At 37.7% G+C, this 20,692-nt stretch overlaps 3 protein-coding genes across 6 annotated transcripts; all 3 read right to left on the bottom strand.

The window, feature by feature from the left end:
* Window positions 1-498: 498 nt before the first annotated feature.
* On the bottom strand, window positions 499-6,562 carry prc2 (protein regulator of cytokinesis 2). The gene is made up of 14 exons (XM_079485749.1): window positions 6,361-6,562; window positions 5,735-5,867; window positions 5,527-5,649; window positions 5,166-5,399; window positions 4,900-5,070; window positions 4,654-4,803; window positions 4,399-4,549; window positions 2,780-2,916; window positions 2,580-2,675; window positions 2,333-2,479; window positions 2,103-2,204; window positions 1,890-2,006; window positions 1,337-1,435; window positions 499-1,160 (listed from the first exon to the last, which is right to left on the bottom strand). The coding sequence occupies exons 1-14, from the start codon at window positions 6,375-6,377 to the stop codon at window positions 1,095-1,097; spliced, it is 1,743 nt and encodes a 580-aa protein (XP_079341875.1). The 5' UTR covers window positions 6,378-6,562; the 3' UTR covers window positions 499-1,094.
* A 430-nt stretch (window positions 6,563-6,992) lies between these two features.
* Window positions 6,993-12,701, bottom strand: slc26a1 (solute carrier family 26 member 1). 2 transcript variants are annotated; one of them, XM_079485747.1, is made up of 3 exons: window positions 12,614-12,701; window positions 9,156-9,800; window positions 6,993-9,075 (listed from the first exon to the last, which is right to left on the bottom strand). In XM_079485747.1, the coding sequence occupies exons 2-3, from the start codon at window positions 9,771-9,773 to the stop codon at window positions 7,558-7,560; spliced, it is 2,136 nt and encodes a 711-aa protein (XP_079341873.1). In that variant the 5' UTR covers window positions 9,774-9,800; window positions 12,614-12,701; the 3' UTR covers window positions 6,993-7,557. The 2 variants fall into 2 exon arrangements, with proteins under 2 accessions (XP_079341873.1, XP_079341874.1); XM_079485748.1 differs by lacking the exon at window positions 12,614-12,701 and adding an exon at window positions 11,261-11,340.
* An 840-nt stretch (window positions 12,702-13,541) lies between these two features.
* Window positions 13,542-17,159, bottom strand: rbp4l (retinol binding protein 4, like). 3 transcript variants are annotated; one of them, XM_079485751.1, is made up of 6 exons: window positions 16,984-17,159; window positions 16,709-16,830; window positions 16,475-16,611; window positions 15,854-15,966; window positions 15,531-15,743; window positions 13,542-15,446 (listed from the first exon to the last, which is right to left on the bottom strand). In XM_079485751.1, exons 2-6 carry the CDS (start codon window positions 16,823-16,825, stop codon window positions 15,436-15,438), a joined length of 591 nt encoding a protein of 196 aa, XP_079341877.1. In that variant the 5' UTR covers window positions 16,826-16,830; window positions 16,984-17,159; the 3' UTR covers window positions 13,542-15,435. The 3 variants fall into 3 exon arrangements, with proteins under 3 accessions (XP_079341877.1, XP_079341878.1, XP_079341876.1); XM_079485752.1 differs by having other exon boundaries at window positions 14,167-15,446; window positions 16,709-16,826; window positions 16,984-17,114; XM_079485750.1 differs by lacking the exon at window positions 16,984-17,159 and having other exon boundaries at window positions 14,167-15,446; window positions 16,709-16,904.
* Between the last annotated feature and the right edge of the window lie 3,533 nt (window positions 17,160-20,692).

A 20,692-nucleotide genomic window follows, 5' to 3' on the forward strand; every position in this document is an offset into this window, starting at 1 on the left:
ATGCCGAATGACATTTAAAAGCTGCGGCAGAGGAAGAGTGTTTGACAAGTGGTCATTATGAGTGTCCTTGTATGAAAAAGCTGTGTGAAGATTTTTGTTTGTGTATACAGTGCATCTGGAAAGTATTCACAGCGCTTCACTTTTTCATCATTTTGTCGTGTTACAGCCTTACTCCAGAATGAATTCAATTCATTATTTTCCTCAAAATTACAATAGCCCATAATCACAAGGCCAGTGTTCATTGGGATGCTGCAGCCATTTCTCTGTACCTCGATACAATCCTGTCTCGGCGATCTACAGACAATTCCTTGGACTTCATGGCTTGGTTTGTGTTCTGACATGCAATGTTAACTGTGAGACCTTATATAGACAGGTGTGTGCCTTTCCAAATCATGTCCAATCAACTGAATTTACCACAGGTGGACTCCAAGCAAGTTGTAGAAACGTCTCAAGGAAGATCAGTAGAAACCAACGTGATCTTTTTTTGTTTTTATTTTTAATAAATATGCAAAGATTTCAAACAAACTTCTTTCACATTGTCATTATGGGGTATTGTTTGTAGAATTTTAAGGAAAATAATGAATTGAATCCATTTTGGAATAAGGCTGTGACATGACAAAATGTGGAAAAAGTGAAGCGCTGTGAATACTTTCCGGATGCACTGTATGTCCCATGGAACAAAAATAACATATACATGTATAACTTATACCATGTGTGAAAAAGATCAAGATGATCAAGGTGTAAAAATGTATCCGGCTTTATTAAGAAATTTGTAAAGAAATAATTGGAAATGTAAAAAGAAGCTTTTATTAAAAGTGCTGTATGTACAAGGAAATGCAAATAATTGACCTTTTATAATATATACCTAATCTAGGTACACAAGTAAACAATGACAAAACAAATAAAAAATAAACAAAAGCATCAAGCAAAGACTGAGGAAAAAAGGATTTGAACTGCACTGCTCAAACCTAGAAAAGAGAAACACCTGAGAAGGTTAACACATATGCTGCAGTGTTAACCCTGACATGATTCATTTTGACCTAAGCTTCATAAAAAAAGTGAAATAAATACATAAAAGCCAAAACGTTGTCAGATCACAGCACGTCTCTGACAGTAGAATTGAGAAAAGCATCATAGCTGGCCTTCCTGGAGAGCTCGCTCTATAATTTAAGAAAGAAAAAGTAACAGTGTTGAACTTATTAAGAATGAACAACAGAGTGTATCAATGTGTGCGTTTTAAAATGTTTATAATCTTGTCTTTCATGTGAATTAGCGGTTTAACCACTGATGCTCCATTTGAGTTAATATGTATCCGGTGGTAAGTAATTGGGCTTACGGTAAAGTCGGAGTAGCTCATTGACACAGGCTTCTTGTCACTGTTGAACTCCTGCAGAGGTGTACGTGGCCCAGCGCTGCTCTCAGCTGTCTTGTTCCTCTGTTGGAAGAAAAAGGTTTAGGAGACATTAACCAGCTGATATATAAAAAATTACTACTGATGATTCGCCACTGTCACGCTCAATCTTGGTGTAGAGCTACAGATTGATCAAATATCAAATAAACCATGATTCAGATCTGAATGTATTATCATAACTCAACAAACATTTGTTAAAATGTTTATTGTAGATCAGTGGGTTGGTCAGTTTTTACGGTGTGTGATTTCAGCAACTTTATAATGCATTTGTCATCAATAGACCACTAGATTACACCAATAAAGCTCAGGGCATGGGACCATCTCTATTGCAAACCTCATCTAGTAATTTTCTTCCTATACAACAGTGTCATCAAGTGGTAGGTAAAGGAAATTCTTACAACACACGTGTATTGATCTGTTTCAGTCTTGACAGCTCCAGCTAAAACAAATTTTGGTTGTTCCAGGTCAGGGTTTTTACCTTGGTAGAGAGTGGAGGCCTTCCTGGCACACACAGAAATGTGGATGAACTGCTGGTGCTGCTGGTACTACTGACAGCGCTGGCTGTGGCCGAGCGAGGGGCCAGCTGACTGGGTGTCTGACAGATGATAGGTAATTACACAATTAAAAAGTGTTTTTGCATTAGTTACTAGCTTAAAACAAAGTCCTCCTTAAAAAACAATGTCCTCAGTACCTTTTTTACTTTTTTGGGGGTGGGAGTGGATGCGGCAGACGTCATTCCTATAGCTCTTTTCGTTGGAGTTTTGAATTGCGAGGTTTCTGCTTTCTTTGTCATCTGAAAGAGGTCAATCATCATGGTTAACTCTAGTTTATTGCAACGATGTACACCTCAAATATCCTGCAAGTCACTTTTGCTTAAAAAAAACTTTTGCCGTAAACAAACATCTATGAAGTCAAATTCACCCGTTCGTTCTTCTCCTTGTCTTTCTGTTGGCGGTGCTCTTCCCATTGGCTGGAGATGAAATCCATGACTCTTTCGCCATACACAAGGAAGGGTGAGCTCTTATTTTTTTCCCAGTCTTCCACACGTCCTCTCAACTCCTCCTCCAGCTGAACGTGTACACATAGGCACGATTAATACTAGACAATCGGATAAATTAATTTTGGATGGTACAAGAGTAAATAAAATGGCTTTGGGGGAACTTAAAACCTTTGGAAGCAGTTTCTGCACTTTGGCTCTGTCTTTACTCTCTCTAAGCAAAGATCCTCCTCTGTTGCTGAATCGAGCTGGATCGGCAGCCCTCCTCTAGCAACACAAACAAAGACAATCACACATGTGTTTTCTAAATGCTAAAATATACATCACGCATGTTTAAGTGTAATCTTGGCGTCAGAGATGCCTGCGAGAACCTCAAATTCCTGAAAAAGAGCCCAGTTCCTCTTCCATTTCTCAAGGTCCTCCAGTATTGGCTGTGCTATCTGATAGAGAGCCTTCATTCTCAGCAGCTCTTCATCATGAATAGCCAGCAGCTCCTCTGTGAAATGATCTATTTAACAGCAGAAACCACAATGTAATTAACGTCCAACATTTAAACAATGAGGATAATTATTTATATTTTTTGAGTTGTCAAAAACTAGGTGAGCGTGTAAACACCGCACGCAAGCATATTACAGCTGCTCGACCACACTGAAGACGCTCACGTGTAAAATGTGAACCTGTAGAAATGGCAAATCTCTAACTTGAACAAGAAAACTAAGATTGTGGACGTAAATCATCACTTGCGAGAGAAAATAACAAACCCCCGAATCAAAGCAGATCGCACATGGACAATATTGACTACATATACAAGTTGTCCCTTACCCGCGTGTGAGCTGGGATTTTTCACGAGTCACTTTGACTTTTGGCACTAAAGGGGCGAGACTATGCGATTTTGTGAAAACTAATGCCTTTGGCCCTGCTCCTATGTGATTGGCTGTTGCTGCCGCCCTCAAGTAGATGACAGAACAGGAGAGAGGGCAGAGAATTTTTTTTAATTGGGAAAAATAGGATCTAGGAATTCACATTAAGTAATAGCCTATTTCACATGTTGGCCCAAATGCATGAAAACGAATGAATGGAGTAAGGAGATTTATTAGAAACAATGGAATAATATAAAGCATATTTAAAACATTTATATGAAAGCTCTGCAATCAGCCATAGCAAATGTGGACCAGTGGTCACCTTTTTGTAGATTAGAGTAATATAGATTAGTAAAATGTGCTATAATATAACTTATATATATAGGCGAATTATAATAATATAATTTCACGTTTTAGAGCATTTGCATGTTTAGTCAATACTGTGGGTGAGTCATCTGCTTAGATTCGGGGGTTCGTCATTTCATTTTACATTACATTTAGCAGACGCTTTTATCCAAAGCGACTTACAAAGAGTTCGGGGAGCAATAAGCGATACCTCATAAAAAGAGCAATAGGACATTAGGTCTAATACAAAGTTACTAGTTTCAACAAAAGCTAGACCACTACCTGTTGAGAGAAGAGGGTTAGTGTACGTTTTTTTATATTCATTTGTCTGTCAAGTATTCACAGAAGAGATGTGTTTTAAGTAGTTGTTTGAAGGTTGTGAGAGATGTGGTAGACTGGACCGCGTTAGGAAGAATGTTCCACAAGGAAGGAGCTGTGAAGGAGAATGATGCGGGAAAGTGATTTAATGCCCCTCGCAAGTGATGATTTACGTGCACAACCTTTGTTTTCTTGTTCAAGTTAGCGATTTGTGACTTCTACAGGTTTACATTTTACGCTCTAGCGCCTTTAGTGTGCTGACGCAGCTCTGATCTGCTTGCCAGCTGTGTTTACACGCTCTGGTAGTTTTGTCCAATTTCTAACGCTGTATGTCAGGACGGATTGGGATGTCTTCAGAGACATTTGAAATGTATGAACACATGCATATTTCAACCAATAGAAGGCATAATATAATTTGGATAAGTGTCTGCCGAATGTTAATCATTCTAAAAGTAAATGCAACGTACCATCACAAAAGTGAATGCTGAACGGCTCTCTCTGTTCTGGGCCTAGCATGCATTTGTCCCACAGAACCACAAGCTCTTGTCGGACCTTATCGATCACCAACTCCAACTGAGTCATCTGCATTTCCTCAAGATGTTCCACTATTCCACGCCACTGCAAAAGGAAATACACTCCATTAAGAAAGAACGTTAAGATCTGCGAGGGTTCCGATCCTCTGATGGGATATCCTGTGTGTTAGCCGTAAATGGCTCTCTCACCCGTCTGACATCATCAGAGAGAGTGCTTATCACAGCCTCTCGGAATGCCTCGCCTTCCGTCTCCGGACAACTCAGGCGATTCCACAGGCTCGTAGCTCGCTCCTTCAGTTTGTCTTTTGCTGAAATCAAGGATTCCTTTTTCATTTCAAGCTGCGGGGAATAAATATTTATTAAATATTGGGTGCAAAAGGCACACGTTTTTTACAAATATGCTTTTGCTATTAAATAGCATTTAAAGTGTAACACCTGGCTAAGCAGCAGCTTGAGGGCTTTGATGTTGTCATGCGTGAGCAGGAATATGTCAGCGTCGGGACAGATAGACTCTCTTTCCAGGCTGCTCTCCGGTTCATGTCCCATCTCATCCATCAGACACCTGATGTCCTCTCTGAGGCCAGAGAACACCTTCACCCTGCCCTCCTACACAAAAAGAAAGCCTATGTCGCACATGAAAAATCACAAAACCATCCACGATACACACTCGTGAGTGATCAGTGGTTCGAGGTGACACTTACCTTCTCCTTGTTGAGTTTCTCGACGTGCTCCTGGAGTTCCTGGAGCTGGCTTCGAGACGGCACACTTCCTGTTGGGATGTAGTAGGGTGTGGCACACAGAGTCACGCACAACTCCTGGTCCTGCTTACTCAGATCATTCAGCTCTCTCATGCGGTCATTCTTCTCTTTCTGAAGAGACTCAACATAACAGCGCAGGTTCTTTTCCAACTGCAGAACTGTAAGGCCTTCCTCCAGCTATGAAAGATTGCAGTATAACATATCTAAGGAAGTGGCTCTTCCGTGGTTGGTAAATACATTTGACAGAATTAAGACAGTCAAGAAGTGAGGGGGTTTACGTTTGACAGTGCTTTGCAACACCTACCTTGTTTGGTTCCAAAGCCAGCTCCAAACACAATGTATCTAGCTCTTTCTGAGATGTAAAGATATCCGTTTTGATGCGATGCCTTAAAGCCTCTTCTTCCATGATCATAGAATGCAACAGACCCTGGGAGAGAACAGGTCATTCAGACTTGTTTTTTTAAGCCTGATGAAGGAGATGGCAGTGTGCAATCGAAACGAAGGCAACTTACATCTATATGCTTTTTCACAGTTTGCATTCGCTCCACCCTCTGATCTTCCATGATGCCAATGCTGTCCCATATGTCCACCAGCTTGGCCATTGCAAGATTGATCTCAGTAACAAGAGAGGATGCCAGAGCCTCACTGATCACACAAACATATGAGATTCACCAGATGCTGAGAAACCGTATGGCATCTTACAATGCAAATATGAAGTCTGTCTTGTTACAGCCATTTGTCATCCAAATCATGTCAATCAACATTTTCGGCATGATTCCATGTACATGGCGTATAAATAAAATAGAAAGACGAGACTTTGAGACTATTTCGAAGTAAAATTGATGTTTGATATGATGTGAGCTTGAATAAATGTCGCCGTATTAAAACGTTTAAGATACAGTGCATTTGTTTTGCTTGGGGTTAACGCGGTTAAATGTTTAAACAAAAACGTACGTCTGTTTCATAACTTATGAGGCTAAAACGCGAATTCTGCAACACACGTTTAAACGCACATATGAAACCCGTGATGTTGTCTAGGTAGGCAGCGCACTACGATCGAAGACACAGGCAAAAAAAGGGTATGTTATGTCGCCAGTACATTAAACGCATATGCTCTATGATTACTTCTAACACTCACCTTCGCCGGCAAGACATCTCTGTACTATATTGACACGCCAATCCGTCGAAAAATTCAATAATATTTTAAGTATAATTTAATGACACCCAGTCTCGCTTCTCTTCTGACGAGCGGTAAAATTTGAATCTCTGCTGCTGACGTCTTCTCTTCTTCTTCGCGTGCTGCAGGCTCGTGTAACTTTACGCCTACAGCGTCACCACGCGTTCTGGCGTGGAAGTATTTACGTGTTATCCCATGAAACATTTACGCTGCAAAACGTTGTTGATCCGTGACAAGTAGTAGTTTTTTCTCAGTTAAATTCCCTTATGACTTTTAGAATAACAGTGTGATATCATTTGTTGCTAAATGAGCAGAATGGAGTAACACTCAGTGACTAACGTCGGATTTGTAGGCTGCTGATATATTTATCATCGACGAACTACAAAATATAGGCCTAATGGGCGCTGTGAACGATCTTCAACAAAAGAACCGTAAGCTTTACTCCTTACTGTATATGATATCAAATTTACTCCTTATATTGTAAGTTTCTCTGAGCAATGTAATATGTTGCACTGGTTTGAAACAATAATACGTACGATTTGTTGACAAAGTCTGTTGACACTGTCAATAGTAAATAATATATGCAATCTCTTAGAGGGAATCGTCTTTTATTTTCTCCATTCCATAAAACAGACATGATATAAAAAAATCGTATAGCAACAAAAAATCACAGCTTATTTCTTGGGTGTAGTATATTGTAACATTTGTTCCCATTTTTGTAAATATTTAGATTTCCATTATCCATGGTTATAAAAATACAATAACAGATTCACAACACAGTGTTGGTAAAATGCCACTGATGTTTTTTTAATAATTAATAGAAAGTTGTGCATCAGAATCACAAAGGATATTTCACAGTCTGTCACATGTAAAATTTTCAAACAATTGAAAATAATAATGCTTGTCATTACAGATATTACTTTGTCATGTCTTTTTTTTCTTTTACATTTTTTGTAAAATATTCACAATGCATTCATAATACATTTAGTATTTGGAAATACTACACAGTATCTATAAAACAACCCTGAGTGTGTTCAGAAGCAGAAAATGAACACAGGGTTTTAACAATAATTTAATAAACCTGTTTAACATCTGGGCATTTTCCAGGAATGTCAATTTTGTTTTAATACAAAATATGGAGAACATTTTGTGGACACATTACACAGGTGAGTCATTAACTGGTTGTGCCGTACCAGTGACAAAATAAACAGCGCTGTGGACGGTATGGAATGACAGTCTTTCCACGTCTTCACCACCAGCCCCAAAAAACGAACCTTTCGCTAAAGAATCTATTACTGATGTATTGCAACAAGCCAGAATTACATTCACACTGATATTATTATAGTCCTTTAATGCCATTTTAAGGGTGCTCACTCCTGTTGTGTCTATGAATGAAATGGAGGAGCAATCCAAGACAATGGTATGAAAATCCAGCTCTTTTGAAATCAAATCTAAACTAACGTCTCCATTTGTTGGGTCCACTCCGTCAGCCTTCTTGGCTGCTTTTACTCTAGCTTTTTTCTCCAGTTTTCGTCTACGGGTCATTTCACTGAACGGATCGAGATCAACTGCTTTATATAATGACTTCAGAAAGATGTCTTTGTTGGCATAAAACAGAGGCGCCTGAAAACGAAAGATCTTCACTTTTTGAACAGGTGAAAGATTCTCATACTCCCCCATATCTTCATAGTCATTGGTTTGTTCAATTTGTCCCAGCAATGCAACTTTAGGATTTTGAGTCTGAACCACTACACAAATCATAGAAAAGACCACCCCGATCAGCAATCCCAGCTCCACGCTAATAAGAGCGGACGAGCTCATGGTCACCATCCACACGATTGCTTCGATCTTGCTCTCTCGCCATTGCTTCGGGACGTCTCGAAATTTACATAGGGCACCTCGCAAGCTGACGATGATGATGCAGGCAAGTACACATTTCTGCAGGGCGTAGAAAAATGGGGCAAAAAAGAGAAGAACCAGAAGAACAACTACGGCACTCACAAGACTAGAGATCTGAGTCTGGCAACCTGTTGAGTCTTTCACCATTGTCTTAGCAAGAGCAGCGCTTGTAGTAAAAGAATGGAAAAAAGACGGAATGATGTTGCAGAACCCAATCGCTATCATCTCTTGGTTGGGCCTAACTGTGTAACCGTTCTTTTTGGCGAACATCTCAGAGAGGGAAACTGTAAACGCAAAACTGATGATCGCTAGCGGAATGGCATCCCATGCAACCCTGGGCATCAGTTCAAAGCTAGGCACCTTCGGTGGGATGAAACCAGTAGGAATGGCACCTGAGATACTGGAGCTGTATTGCCCGTTTAGATCTGCAAAGTGGGACACTATAGTTGCAAGTCCCACAACTAACAGTTCAGTAGGCAGCGGGATCTTCAAACGGTCTTTGTATCGATCCTGGAGCTCCTTTCCTGCAACTAATACTATGATGCAAATGGCACTTGTTATCAAATCACAAAAGTTTGTGGTATGAATGTTTTTAAAGATGTTGATCCAGGTGATCACAACTGTGCCGTAGCCTTGGTGGCGAGGGATCTTGAGGCCAAGCAAGTACTTAGCCTGGACAGTGAGGATAGTGCATGATGCACCTGTGGCAAAGCCGTCAAGCATAGGGGCGGAGAGATAAACTGAAACAAAGCCCAGTCTAAAGACAGCCATCAGCACCTGAAAAAATACACAATATTTTAATGCACAGACCTTTGTTTTTGTGTTGTTTTGAAGATTAATGAATTTGAAATATGTACCTGATAGATTCCAGCAAGGAAGGTTAAAGCTGCAGCGATGCTGATGGCATAACATTCCTTTCCACATTCCATATTCAATGTCATCATCTTCAAGTTGACTACTGTGGTGTTGATTTCCCCTGTTCCATTAAACCCATCAAAAGCATTTTGCTTAGTGTCTTCGTTTATATCAAAGCCTGCTAGGAAGACCTCTCGATCCACAACTTGTCCAACCATCAGACTCATGAGGCTGAAGATACCCACAGATACATGTCTCGATGTCCCCATGAAAAAGTATATGATGTTTGAAAAAAAGGACGTATACAAGCCGTAGATTGGATCCAAGCCGGCCAGCAGGCAATAAGCTATGGCTTGTGGGATCAATATGATGCCAACAATCAGTCCAGACATCATATCTCCCCATATGTAATCCTTTACCTTGTATTTGGGAAGCCATTGCACAACAGGGAAGAGACCTGTTAGAGTGTTCTTCACTTTGGATGCTGAGCACGAGAGGTTTCGCTGAAGCTTGGTTTTAATAATCTCTGTAGGTTTCTTTGTCTGTCGTACTTTACGCTTCAAGGGGCCAACAGTCGTAGAGGTCAGGTCCTCCATGGCTTCCACTGATGAAGGGCCCATGTGCTGCTGGGGCTTTTAGTAGAGCTCCTGAAAGGGCAATGGTTAGAGCTGATAAAGATATCTTTGATCTGGAAATGATGTCTTACAGAGGTTAGGCATGATGACTGTTAAATGGGAGTAATTGATTAATCACAGCTTTTAAAGCAAGTGTGAATGTAAGAATGTGTTACTTCATCTAGTCAATAATCAATGTGACAAGTTAACACAATGATCAAAAGTGATACAATCACAGAGTGCTTTTTACAAGAAATCAGATTTGAAATCATACAAACACATTTATCTTATCTCTGCATGATTGACGGAGTGAAACTCCGAAACAAAAGCTTAATCTCAGCTAACGTATTGATTCATCGGTTGATACTGTCATACACTTAATTCACTACATTTTATAAACCGTACCGAGAAAAACAATTTCAAAAATGCTTGACTGAAATGTTAAAAAAATATATTTTATATATTTTAATCTCAAAGTGGATACTTATGGATTTTTTAAATTACTTTTGTAGACATAAAATATAATGGTACCAACATGTAAATTTCTCTCATTAGAAAACAAATTTACTCTTTATAAACTGAGATGTGAAAATGCCAAGAAAACGGTTTTGCAAATTCTACTCAAATGTTGGCAACTTTGAAGATGCTAAATTACGTAACATAATTCCCACAGTTACAATTGTGTCATAGTGAGTTTCCTTTTATTCTAAAATGTAAAAAATATAAAGAAATATGTGTATGTATGCAACTACATGTATTTTGTGGTAAAATCCCTCACTATGAAAGTTTACGCATCCTCATGCCATAATAAATGTCTTTTAAAACATTTTTTAAAACAAAATGGATCTGTGAAAGGGCTTTGTGCAAAAACAATGAATCATTTTAGCTTATTTAGCAAAATTGAAATTCACGAAATACTAATCATTATCTCTCACAAGGGTAATATTTTGCTTCAGAAGACATTTATTAACCTGCTGAAGTCATTTCAATTACTTTGTTAACAATTTAGGGTCTCATAAGATAACATGTCAGTATTTAAATATAACTTTTTAATTTTGGGGTGAACTTTCCCTTTCATAGCAAGTAAAAAAGCTCAGCAACACTTTCTCTCAAAATCACAGTTAGAAATGGATGGATGTGGCACAGCTGTAGCAACAGTGCTTTATCAAAGTTAAAATGAATTTAGTTCACAAATCTCTTACCAGGATAAAAATCACTCAGCAAGGAAAAGTAAACATCTCTTTCTGAGTCAGTCCCATTTAATCATACTGTCATATGCCTTTACTTCTTGACAATGAGAGAATCTGGATTCAAACCAAAGCCAAAGCAAACTCACCACATGCTATTTAACCCCTAACTGGCTTTCTTATTATGCATCAATAAGATCAATAAATGTGTCTGAAAATTTTCCATGATATCTCATACATTTTTTAGTTTTTGTGTGCAGATTGGAGATGCTCAAGGTAAGTAGAAAAAGAATGTCCATCACTCACCTGAATAAATGACGAGCGGTTTAAATTGCTTATATCTATGCAGTAGGCTCTTTCTACCACACCTGCCACCAGCAAACCCCAAAAAGTACAAGTACATGTCTTACTATACAAAAACCTTGAGGCAGTCCCTCCTCGCCTAACCCCCCCCCCCCCACCCCCAGTGTTCTCATTGGCTGAGGAAAGAGAAGGTGTCAGTTTTGTGACTCTTCTGGGTTAAACATATGCTACTGCATTGAGCAACAGGAATTGTGGTAACAACAGCACAAAAAGTAAATCTTTTACTGGTTCTTATCTGACAACGGAAAACATTTCTTCCCAGACACAAAAAAGTTATTAGAAAATCAGGAAAATAACACATTTCAAAGTCATCTGTAATCTTCTGTGAAATGGTGTAAACAATCGGATTGAAATGCACATTTCAGCATGACCCAGTCAAAGAATTCAGGCTTTTGTCATAAATGTTCTGGTTTTAAATATAGAGCTCTTGTGATGAGTGTCTGATTTTAAGGGTTTGATGTGGAACATTATCCCATTGAGTTCAGTCAGAATAGGGGAATACTGGTATTGAATTTTACACTCATATAAGTAGAAGTTGACACTGCATAGTTGCTCCATATGTTCATTGTTTGTTTATTTTTTATACGTACTTCTGTTTCTGTATGTGTAATATAATGTGTTACAAAGGTCAGTTCAGACAGTCAGTCAGAACAGTCAAAGAGTCTCTATTCTGATCTGGTACAATAAAGCCTCTGAATTTTGGAATAATGTTTCCCTCTCTGCTTAATTTATTGAAGTTATATGTTCTTTGTCATGTCTGATGTGCTGTATAGTTAAAGATCTCTTTGAGTCGGTTATGAATTCATGTAAATGAATTAATGAGACAAACCTTTATATATGATTCTTGACTATGTTAAAATCCCATGTAAAAATATGCTAAAAATTCTGCAAAGAGTACAGGAATTTCAGTTTAGATAATGCGTGGTTACATTTATATGTATTCATTAAACGTGTGCTTTTATTCAAATGAAGAACAGCATGTCAAATATGTCAACAGAGCCAACAGTATTTACTATACACAAAGCAAAGTTTAGTACAATAGAGCAGAATTGGTGTTATAGTAAATGGTCAGGTGGTTGTTTACTGCATATTAAAATGCAACTGTAAAACATCAAAATGTATTTATTATTTCCATAAAACAAATAAAGGTGCCAGTGACACAGTAGAATATTGCCTTCGTACTTTGCTACATTTCCTATGTTCTAGTGCTACACTAATATGTAAATGTTGCATGTAAGCATACTTCCCCATTATGATACTGTGGAAGAATATATTGGGACTAAAACAGAGACTCACCATTAGCATAGGAGCATATAAGCAGAGTGGAGGATACATTTGCCATGCCTTCACTGCTGAATTTCCCGGTGAGCTGGTTAGCTTGGCTGAAAGGGGCAAAGGATTGTGGGTATAGATGTTGCTTGGTTGCTTTACACTCGGTAACCAATCAAAGACAGAGAAAGATAAAGAGAAAGAGAGAGGGGGAAGAGAGAGGGAGGAGGGGCTATGGGCGGCTGAGCTGATCACCATGGAAACAGTGCCACCCACTGTCAGAGTTCAGAATTTCTGAATGTGCATTTATAATAGATGAAAGCAGCAGAAGACAAGTGAATATCAACCACAGTGGAGGAATGTGAAGACTTGCTCCCTGCTACACTAGTGTTCTAAAGATTCGGGTCACTTGACTTTACTTTTTCTCTTGATCATTTAAATTTAGCAGACGCTTTTATCCAAAGTGACCTATACATGATCATAAATAGGTTTTTAAATTTGATGATGTATGCTATAAAATAACATACATTTTGTAAAGAAAATATAATTGTGCCGATAATTTATTTACTCAAATTATTAATTATTTAAATTAGAAAACAAAACCTTGTCCTGAAACTGGGAATCCATTTAAAACAGTTTAAAAAGCATTTTAGGATTAGACTTAGAATGCCAAGAGTACAGTTTTATAAACTCAGGACAAAGGCTGATTCTTTTGAATATTTAGTTTGATTTAGTCGCAACGTATTTCCAAATGTTAGCCTATATTTGTGGCTTTTCATGGTTTTGATGATGAGTCAGTAATAGGACACGTGCGGGTTATTTTGTACCCATATATAATTTATTATATATTTGTATATTTAATATAATATTATAAATATAATATAATCATATTTTTAACAGCTTCTCTGTACAGTTGACTAATGCTGCAAACGGAATGCAACAAACATATGTTGTTCCAGTATCCACAAATTAAAAATATTTTACTTATTAACTCATTACACAGAAATGTTTAATACGCTAAGTATAAACCAACCAAGTTACTCATTGCAAGGATTTCTTGCAAGGGTTTTTGTACTTCAGCTAAATTTCACTGCAGTTTATGTGTAGTTCCCCGAAATAGCTTTTAGCAAGGAGGGGTGTGTCATTAAACTGCACAACCCACAACTACAGAAATAACATCTCGAGTTATAGTTGTTTTTGAGATATGAGACATGTTTCATTTTATATCTGAAATAAAGGTAAACTAGTTCAGCGTTTAAAGCTGGCATCCTCGGAAGTCATGGGTTGGGATCATCTATACACGGGTGTTGGGTCATTTTACGTCTCTGTGGCAGACTGAAGCTGGCGTAATCACTGGTTACTTTGGGATGGCTATCCCAGGAAGGAAAGCAGATCATGACATGACATTTTAGGATAGTCATTAGTGTTTCATCTATAAACATGAATTGCATCATTACAAGACACATTATGTTTCTGTATGGATTTAAACTAGGATAGAGAGCCTTTGCCCCGAACCGTGTCAGGAAGACTATTACACATCTTAGGTGCCAGGTGCGAAAAAGATAAAGTTTAGCGATCTTAGGGATTGTAGTGTGATTTTTTTATTTCTTAACATTTTTGGAAACAAACCAAATATAGCTTTTGTATAGTAACTTACTGTAAACATAATATGTGTGCTTTATTTGCGTCACAGTTTGTAGCTAGACCTTTCTGCATCTTATTCACGTAGGTAAATCAGGTAGGTTTTGACCGTTCTTCCAAAGCCACTTATGTCATTATCTCTGCCTTTTCACCAGCAAAACCCGGTACGTACAATCTGTTCTGTCTTTAAGAGACACCAGCTGGCATGAAACTACTTACCGGCAGTCATAACCAGAACAGTTAGAGGGCAATAACCTATTGTAGATAAACCTAGTGTAGTAGATTCGAGAGAAGACGGAAGTTGCATCGGCAAGAGAAAACATCAAATGACCCACCTATAGTAATCATATTTGTGTTGTGAGGGACACTATGTATACTGTATTTAAGCTACAGGAAGACGTAATACTGTGCAGGCAGCAATGTATTCCTGAACAGTATAATCTACTCATTAAAAATAAGCAAACTATATTCAAAACAGTGAAAAGGTTCATTTATCTTACAACTTTTAAATGTGTTTAACTATTTTGATATTCCAGGCACACAAAAATCACTTTACTCAAAAAATGTACTATATCTTCCAATGACTTCAGAGCCATTCCCTAGAAAGCTTTGTGTGGACTGGATAACTAAAAGTGTTATTTTATGAATTTATTATATCTTAATTACAAAAGGATGAGGCTTATAAATGTTTAGTTTTCTGTTCTATTCTGTTATTTAAAGAGTTCAAGGTTACCCTTGTGCAGATGAATAGAGCATTTGCTTAGGAAAACAGACTCATTGTAACTTTACTTTTCTTATGTGTTAAGTGTTCATTTTTCAAAAGAATTGCGTTTATCAACTTAAAAGTTTTTGTTCAGTTATCAACATTCTTCAAAGTGTCTTCTTTTGTGTTCTGCAGAAGAGAGAACGTCATACAGGTTTGAAACGATAAAAGGGTGAGTACATTTAAGTGTTTTATTAGGAGTCATCAGTTGTTGTCTTTGTATTGACAACCAAGTAGATGAAAAACATTTTTACCATTTTGGTACATTAGAAGAGGTGTAAAGTTTTGTTTAAAAAATGTATCTCTTGAGAGATACAAAGCTTTGAATGGTCTTTCCCGTATGCACACATGCGGCTCTACAGCAGTGAAATGAAATGACCCAAATGCCTCGACCATTTACAGTAGGCCTATACTAAAGTACTCCCACTTAATTTGCTTGAAAGCATTAGCAAGCACCTGCAAAACAACAGATGAAAAAGTCAGCTACAAAACAGTCTGTGCCTCTTGTTGTGTTTTAGCTCAAGATCATTTTTGACTTACCAGACTGAAGCACGGGCTGGAACTGACCAGTCATGCAGATCTCACCCTGTTTCTGACGCACGATGCGCTGGATTGCCGGGGGCAGGCCACGGGGGTTGCGTGAGAATATGAGAGCATAGCCGTCTTCACATGTGCCGTCGTCCTTAAGGGTGCGGCAAGCGTAGGTGATAGCGTAGTTGTCATAATCTGTGTCAATGACCCAGTAGTTGTCACCTGTGTGAACAATGAACAAGTGAATCAAATGAATCACATGACATGTCTTATGTTGGTACAGAAATTTAGCTGTACTGTGTAAAGATGTATAAATCTGAATGTTTTCTGACCTCCGCTGGACAGATAGCTTGCCAGGCCCTGGTAGTTCATGAACATCTTTCCAGGGGTGCCGGGGTCAGGCACGCTGTATTGGGCCGCCATGTCAGCACACACAACCCAGAACCTGTAGAGATATAACAACAGATGGTGGGATTAGCATAAGCACAATGTCATGAATTGTCAATATGCCTATATCAAATATCAAAGGATACCTTTATCTTATTATAATTTCCCTCACTGCTAAAAAGCTTAAAGGGATAGTTCAACCAAAAAGAAAAATGTCAATATTTCATCATTCACTAACTCTCATGTCATTCCAAACATTAGCCTCTATGGACTTCCATTGTATAGACACAAAACCACTGAGACATTTCTCAATATCTTCTTTTGCGTACCACAGAAGATTCATATACATGTTTTTAACAACATGATGATGAATAAATACTGACAGATTTTTATGTGTGAGTCTTAGCTGATTTAGCTGGCCTCCTAGCATGTAAAGCTAAAAGTACCCAAAACCTTTTGGAACAAGCCCAAATAGCCACAAGGCTGGGTGACCAGCTGTACCCAGCAAACCAGTTTAAGCTGGTTAAAGCTGTTTTTAGCAGAATTAGAGTTATTGTTTCACTGACCCGAAGAGAGTAACACGACCCTTGGAAGAGGCAGTCATGGTGCCATCGTCCTCAATGGTGTATTCAGCAGAGATGTTGTCCTGGAGGAACAGACCCTCCGGATCTTTTTTCTGCTGAGCGTACCATTTCCCTGCATACTACAAGACACAAGTCACGTAAATATGAGTGTTTGACATTAACATTATAAATGAGCAAACAAGATCACGACCTGTGGGCATCAAAATGCACACGTACTCGCTTTGGATCAAAGTTGTCCTTGACGGTGAAACTGTCCACGATGCATGAAGCAGACCAGCAGCGTTCAATGTAGGATAGGAAAACCACCAGCAGAGCAAACTTGTAGTATTCCATTCTGTCTAGCAGAGAAGAAAAGAACAAATTAAGCATTTGACTTTCGCCAACTTATTCTGTTCCTATAGTCAAGATGACAAGTTGTATTTTGTTAGATAAAAGTGCACTAGACTGCAGGTAAGTGGCCCAGAAGGCCAACACGTAGGACTGGATCTCACCTGTTTGTTTTGTTGTTGTCTGAAGTGCAAAGAGAGAGAGGTTCTGTGGTGTAGGATCTCTCTCTGTTGTTCTCCACCGGTCTGTGTTGTCTTAGGCTGAGCAAGAGCCCCTTTATACCTATTCCACAGACAGGCTTATTGATTATTTTCACTTCTTGTGACTAAATAAGGTGCTTAAATCTACGGTTAATCCGGTTCTAGAAATCCTTACTGTAATCTGGTATCTCAGTTGAACCCTGCCATAAAAACAATTAATGCATTGGAAGTCTAACAATGGAATAAAGTTAGACTTTGTTTTATTGAATAGAAAAAATGGAAGTTTAGTAGATAAAGGAATTTTTTATTTTAAGTTTTATTTGTGCTTAACATCTGTTATAGAATGTTATTTGTTTCTACTTTTTTATACAGTATTAAATGCATAATTACATTTTAGCAGTTTAATATGTAAATCACATTCACATTGGTAAACTAATAAAAAAATGCTCTATATTTATTAAAGCACCTGATGGTGACTTTTTAGCTGGCCATATTGTGATTAATGATTATTGATCTCGATGAGGATGACACGTGCTCCAGTGTTCTCTTAGGTAAAATAGGCTTCTAATGGCTTTGTGTCTGTCTGTTTATGGACATTGTTACAGAAACAGCTTTTCTCTTTTCTTTAAAAGCATATTATGTCATATTTATGCACCCTCATCTGGCTATGAATTTGTATCCTCTTATACAAGATCTTATCTTATTCATTAGCTATTCTGATTCATTTGTTATGATATTGTTCAGACTGATAGTCTCTCTCAATGTCTAGCTCAGTTATGAATGATTTTAAAATATGTGTAATCTTAAAAGCAACAAAGTGGAAAGTTGGACTTAACGGTTCATTAACGGTATGTGGAAAAGAGGGAATTTCAAATATCTATTATTATTGTTGCAACTCAAATAGCACTAGATATCTTGTTACTGTTATTGTGCAAACATCGCAAAAAAAGGTTTGCCTTTCATTGATTCTCAATAGTATTCTCATGTGCCTCTATACTTTATACCTCTATGCCAGACCTTGAATATGTGAAAATACTTATTGTACAAATATGATCTCTGTACTCTTATTACTTGTATTTTGAAATAACAAATCTTTCTTGTTTCAGAAGCAAGAGGACTAAGCTGGTTACGCACTGTGAACTCTTGGCTCACACACAGTGTCCCGAAGGAGCTTTGGGATGATCAGGTGGGGTGATCCAATCACATATTACACTGAAATCACAGAGAAGTTCAATTGCATAACATTCAAATATGTTCAGGCTTAAGTTTTAAGCAACTCCATATGGTGGAGATATGGCTTTAAACTACAGCATTAAGTTGACCTGACTGACCTTTCTGGCGACACAGCATTCAATGATGTCATTTATTCATGAGCTCCGCACAGAGATAAGTGCAGTTCTTTTTTTAAGACCTTCATTTCTTTTTTAAGACCGCACGTTCTCACGTTGTCTCACGATCATCTATTTAAACAAAGAAACCATGTCTGGCAACATCTAACTTGGTCACACCTCTGTTCCCTGTATTTTGTAGTTTTGGTAAAAACTGTACAAATTGATTGTATTGCAAAAAAATCTAAATATGTCTTTTTCATATTTTGTTATTTTTCTCATCCTAATTCCAACTATTGTGATGTTTCATGCAAATCCACCACACAAGGACCCTTCTGTTTTGTTTGTGGTCCTCATGGACCTTACCCTATAAACCCTGAGCCTATTCCCTAAAATTCCACATATGCTCAGGGCTTTTGGTCAACCTATGAAACGTTTAAAACAAGTTCAAACAATCCGACCAAGCAGTTAATCCTACTTGCTGATGCTCAGTGGTTCTCAAATTGTGGTAAAAAGAGGCCCCTGGTGGTACGTGACAAGAAATGAAAAACTGTACATTAATTTGATGTTTTAAATACAATGTAAAATGTTTAATACATATTCGATAAATACAGAATACATATAGCCTATGTGCAATACAGTATTAATTATCATTTATCATTGGTCGATGTAACTCATGCGCGTAAAAGACAGCTCAAATATTGTCTCAAATATTTTTTCTACATTGTCTGTCTTTGATATAGGTTTGTATCTTTCCCACAAAGTTTATAAATCCCCCCCACCCGTTTATTTTTTATAGAGCCCTGTTTACTCTGCACTACAGAAAAGTGCTTTGTGTGCATTATTAATGGAACTTGAACTTGAAAAAAACATGTTATTTAGTTTGATAACAGCTTGTAAATAAAAAAAGTGTTTGTATGATTAATAATAAATTAGAATTGAAGGACGAGGTGTAAAGATTACATTTCACATGTAAAGATTATTTCATTATTTGATACTTGGAACAACTAATTTTTATTAAAGGTGGTACTTGAGCTGAAAAGTTTGAGAACCACTGCTTAACCCTGCTTAACAAGTCAAAGTCTTCTTTGGAATCTGTTGCAACACACTTGAGAAAGACTTGAGATTTATACAAAACACAAGAGCTCTTTGAAGGGGTCCAGTTCGGTCTTATTCCCTGCAAATATATCTGTCTTCTTAAAGCTCAGAAGTCAAACATATATCAAGTTTACGTCGTTTCTGAATCAAATGTACTATTAAATAATTGTGCATCACATTTTTTATTATGTGCCAAAAAAATAGGTGCCAAAGACACATTTCTATTAAACTTGACATTGTATCGTGTAAGTCAGCTGAATTGTGGATATGTTAGAGCGGTTGGATGCAGGACCGATGGGTCAGTCATGTTGTGTTATCTACTGCAGTCTTGTGGGCTTTTAGGGTAGTGACAACAGGATTTACATGATTAAACGCATTATTGCAAAGACAGTGGATTTAATATAATTAATATAATAGTTTTTCGTAATAAAGACTTGGTCCTATATTTTGATTTGATTTATTTTATTCTGTTGATCTGATCTCATATCATCATCAGTGGAATAATGACTGAGTACTATCACTAGGTGGCGCACCTGCAAAGTAACAATTTTAAAAAGGCATTGCAGGCAGGATTTAGTGCAGTAAAATAAAATGTGTTGCATAATATGTCAAGAAGGTTTCTTGCATCATATAATAACTGTAGGCAAACACAAAATCGCTGTTTACCCAGGACTTTTACCTTTCTTTTTTAATCTATGTACACTGTGGTTATAGATCTAAGCAGAAACAGATCTTGCAGGTTTAAGAACTCACCTGGAGAGCTACTGAGATCCCAAAAATATTTTACCATTTTAAAATTGTTTTAAATAACACATTTATAAGAATATCTGCATCTAAATGTTGTATAGGCACATGAGTAGTTTAGCAAACATTTGCTAAACTAATCGTGCAGTTTTTCAACTTAATTCTTATTAAGTCAACTCTAGGGATTGTTTTCTTTAACAAATAATACAGTAGTATGGAGTGACCAGACCAAACGATATAGCAACACTCACAGCTGCACACAGGACTTTGTGTTTTTCTCAGCAGTCAAAGCTGTGACTTGCTATTGTGCAGGTATGGAGCTATTAATATGCTGATTATCCCTCTGACCTTTTGCCTAAGATGGTTACGGGGCTTGTTAGTATAAACTTTATCTGAAAGGAAGGATTATATTCAGTTAATTATAAAACTCTTTATCCATTGATTTAAAATGTAAAATGTACTCACAATTTAAAGCATGACAATAATATTATATGCGGTCAGGC

The sequence above is a fragment of the Barbatula barbatula genome, assembly GCF_947034865.1.
Source record: "Barbatula barbatula genome assembly, chromosome: 22".
Lineage (NCBI taxonomy): Eukaryota > Metazoa > Chordata > Actinopteri > Cypriniformes > Nemacheilidae > Barbatula > Barbatula barbatula.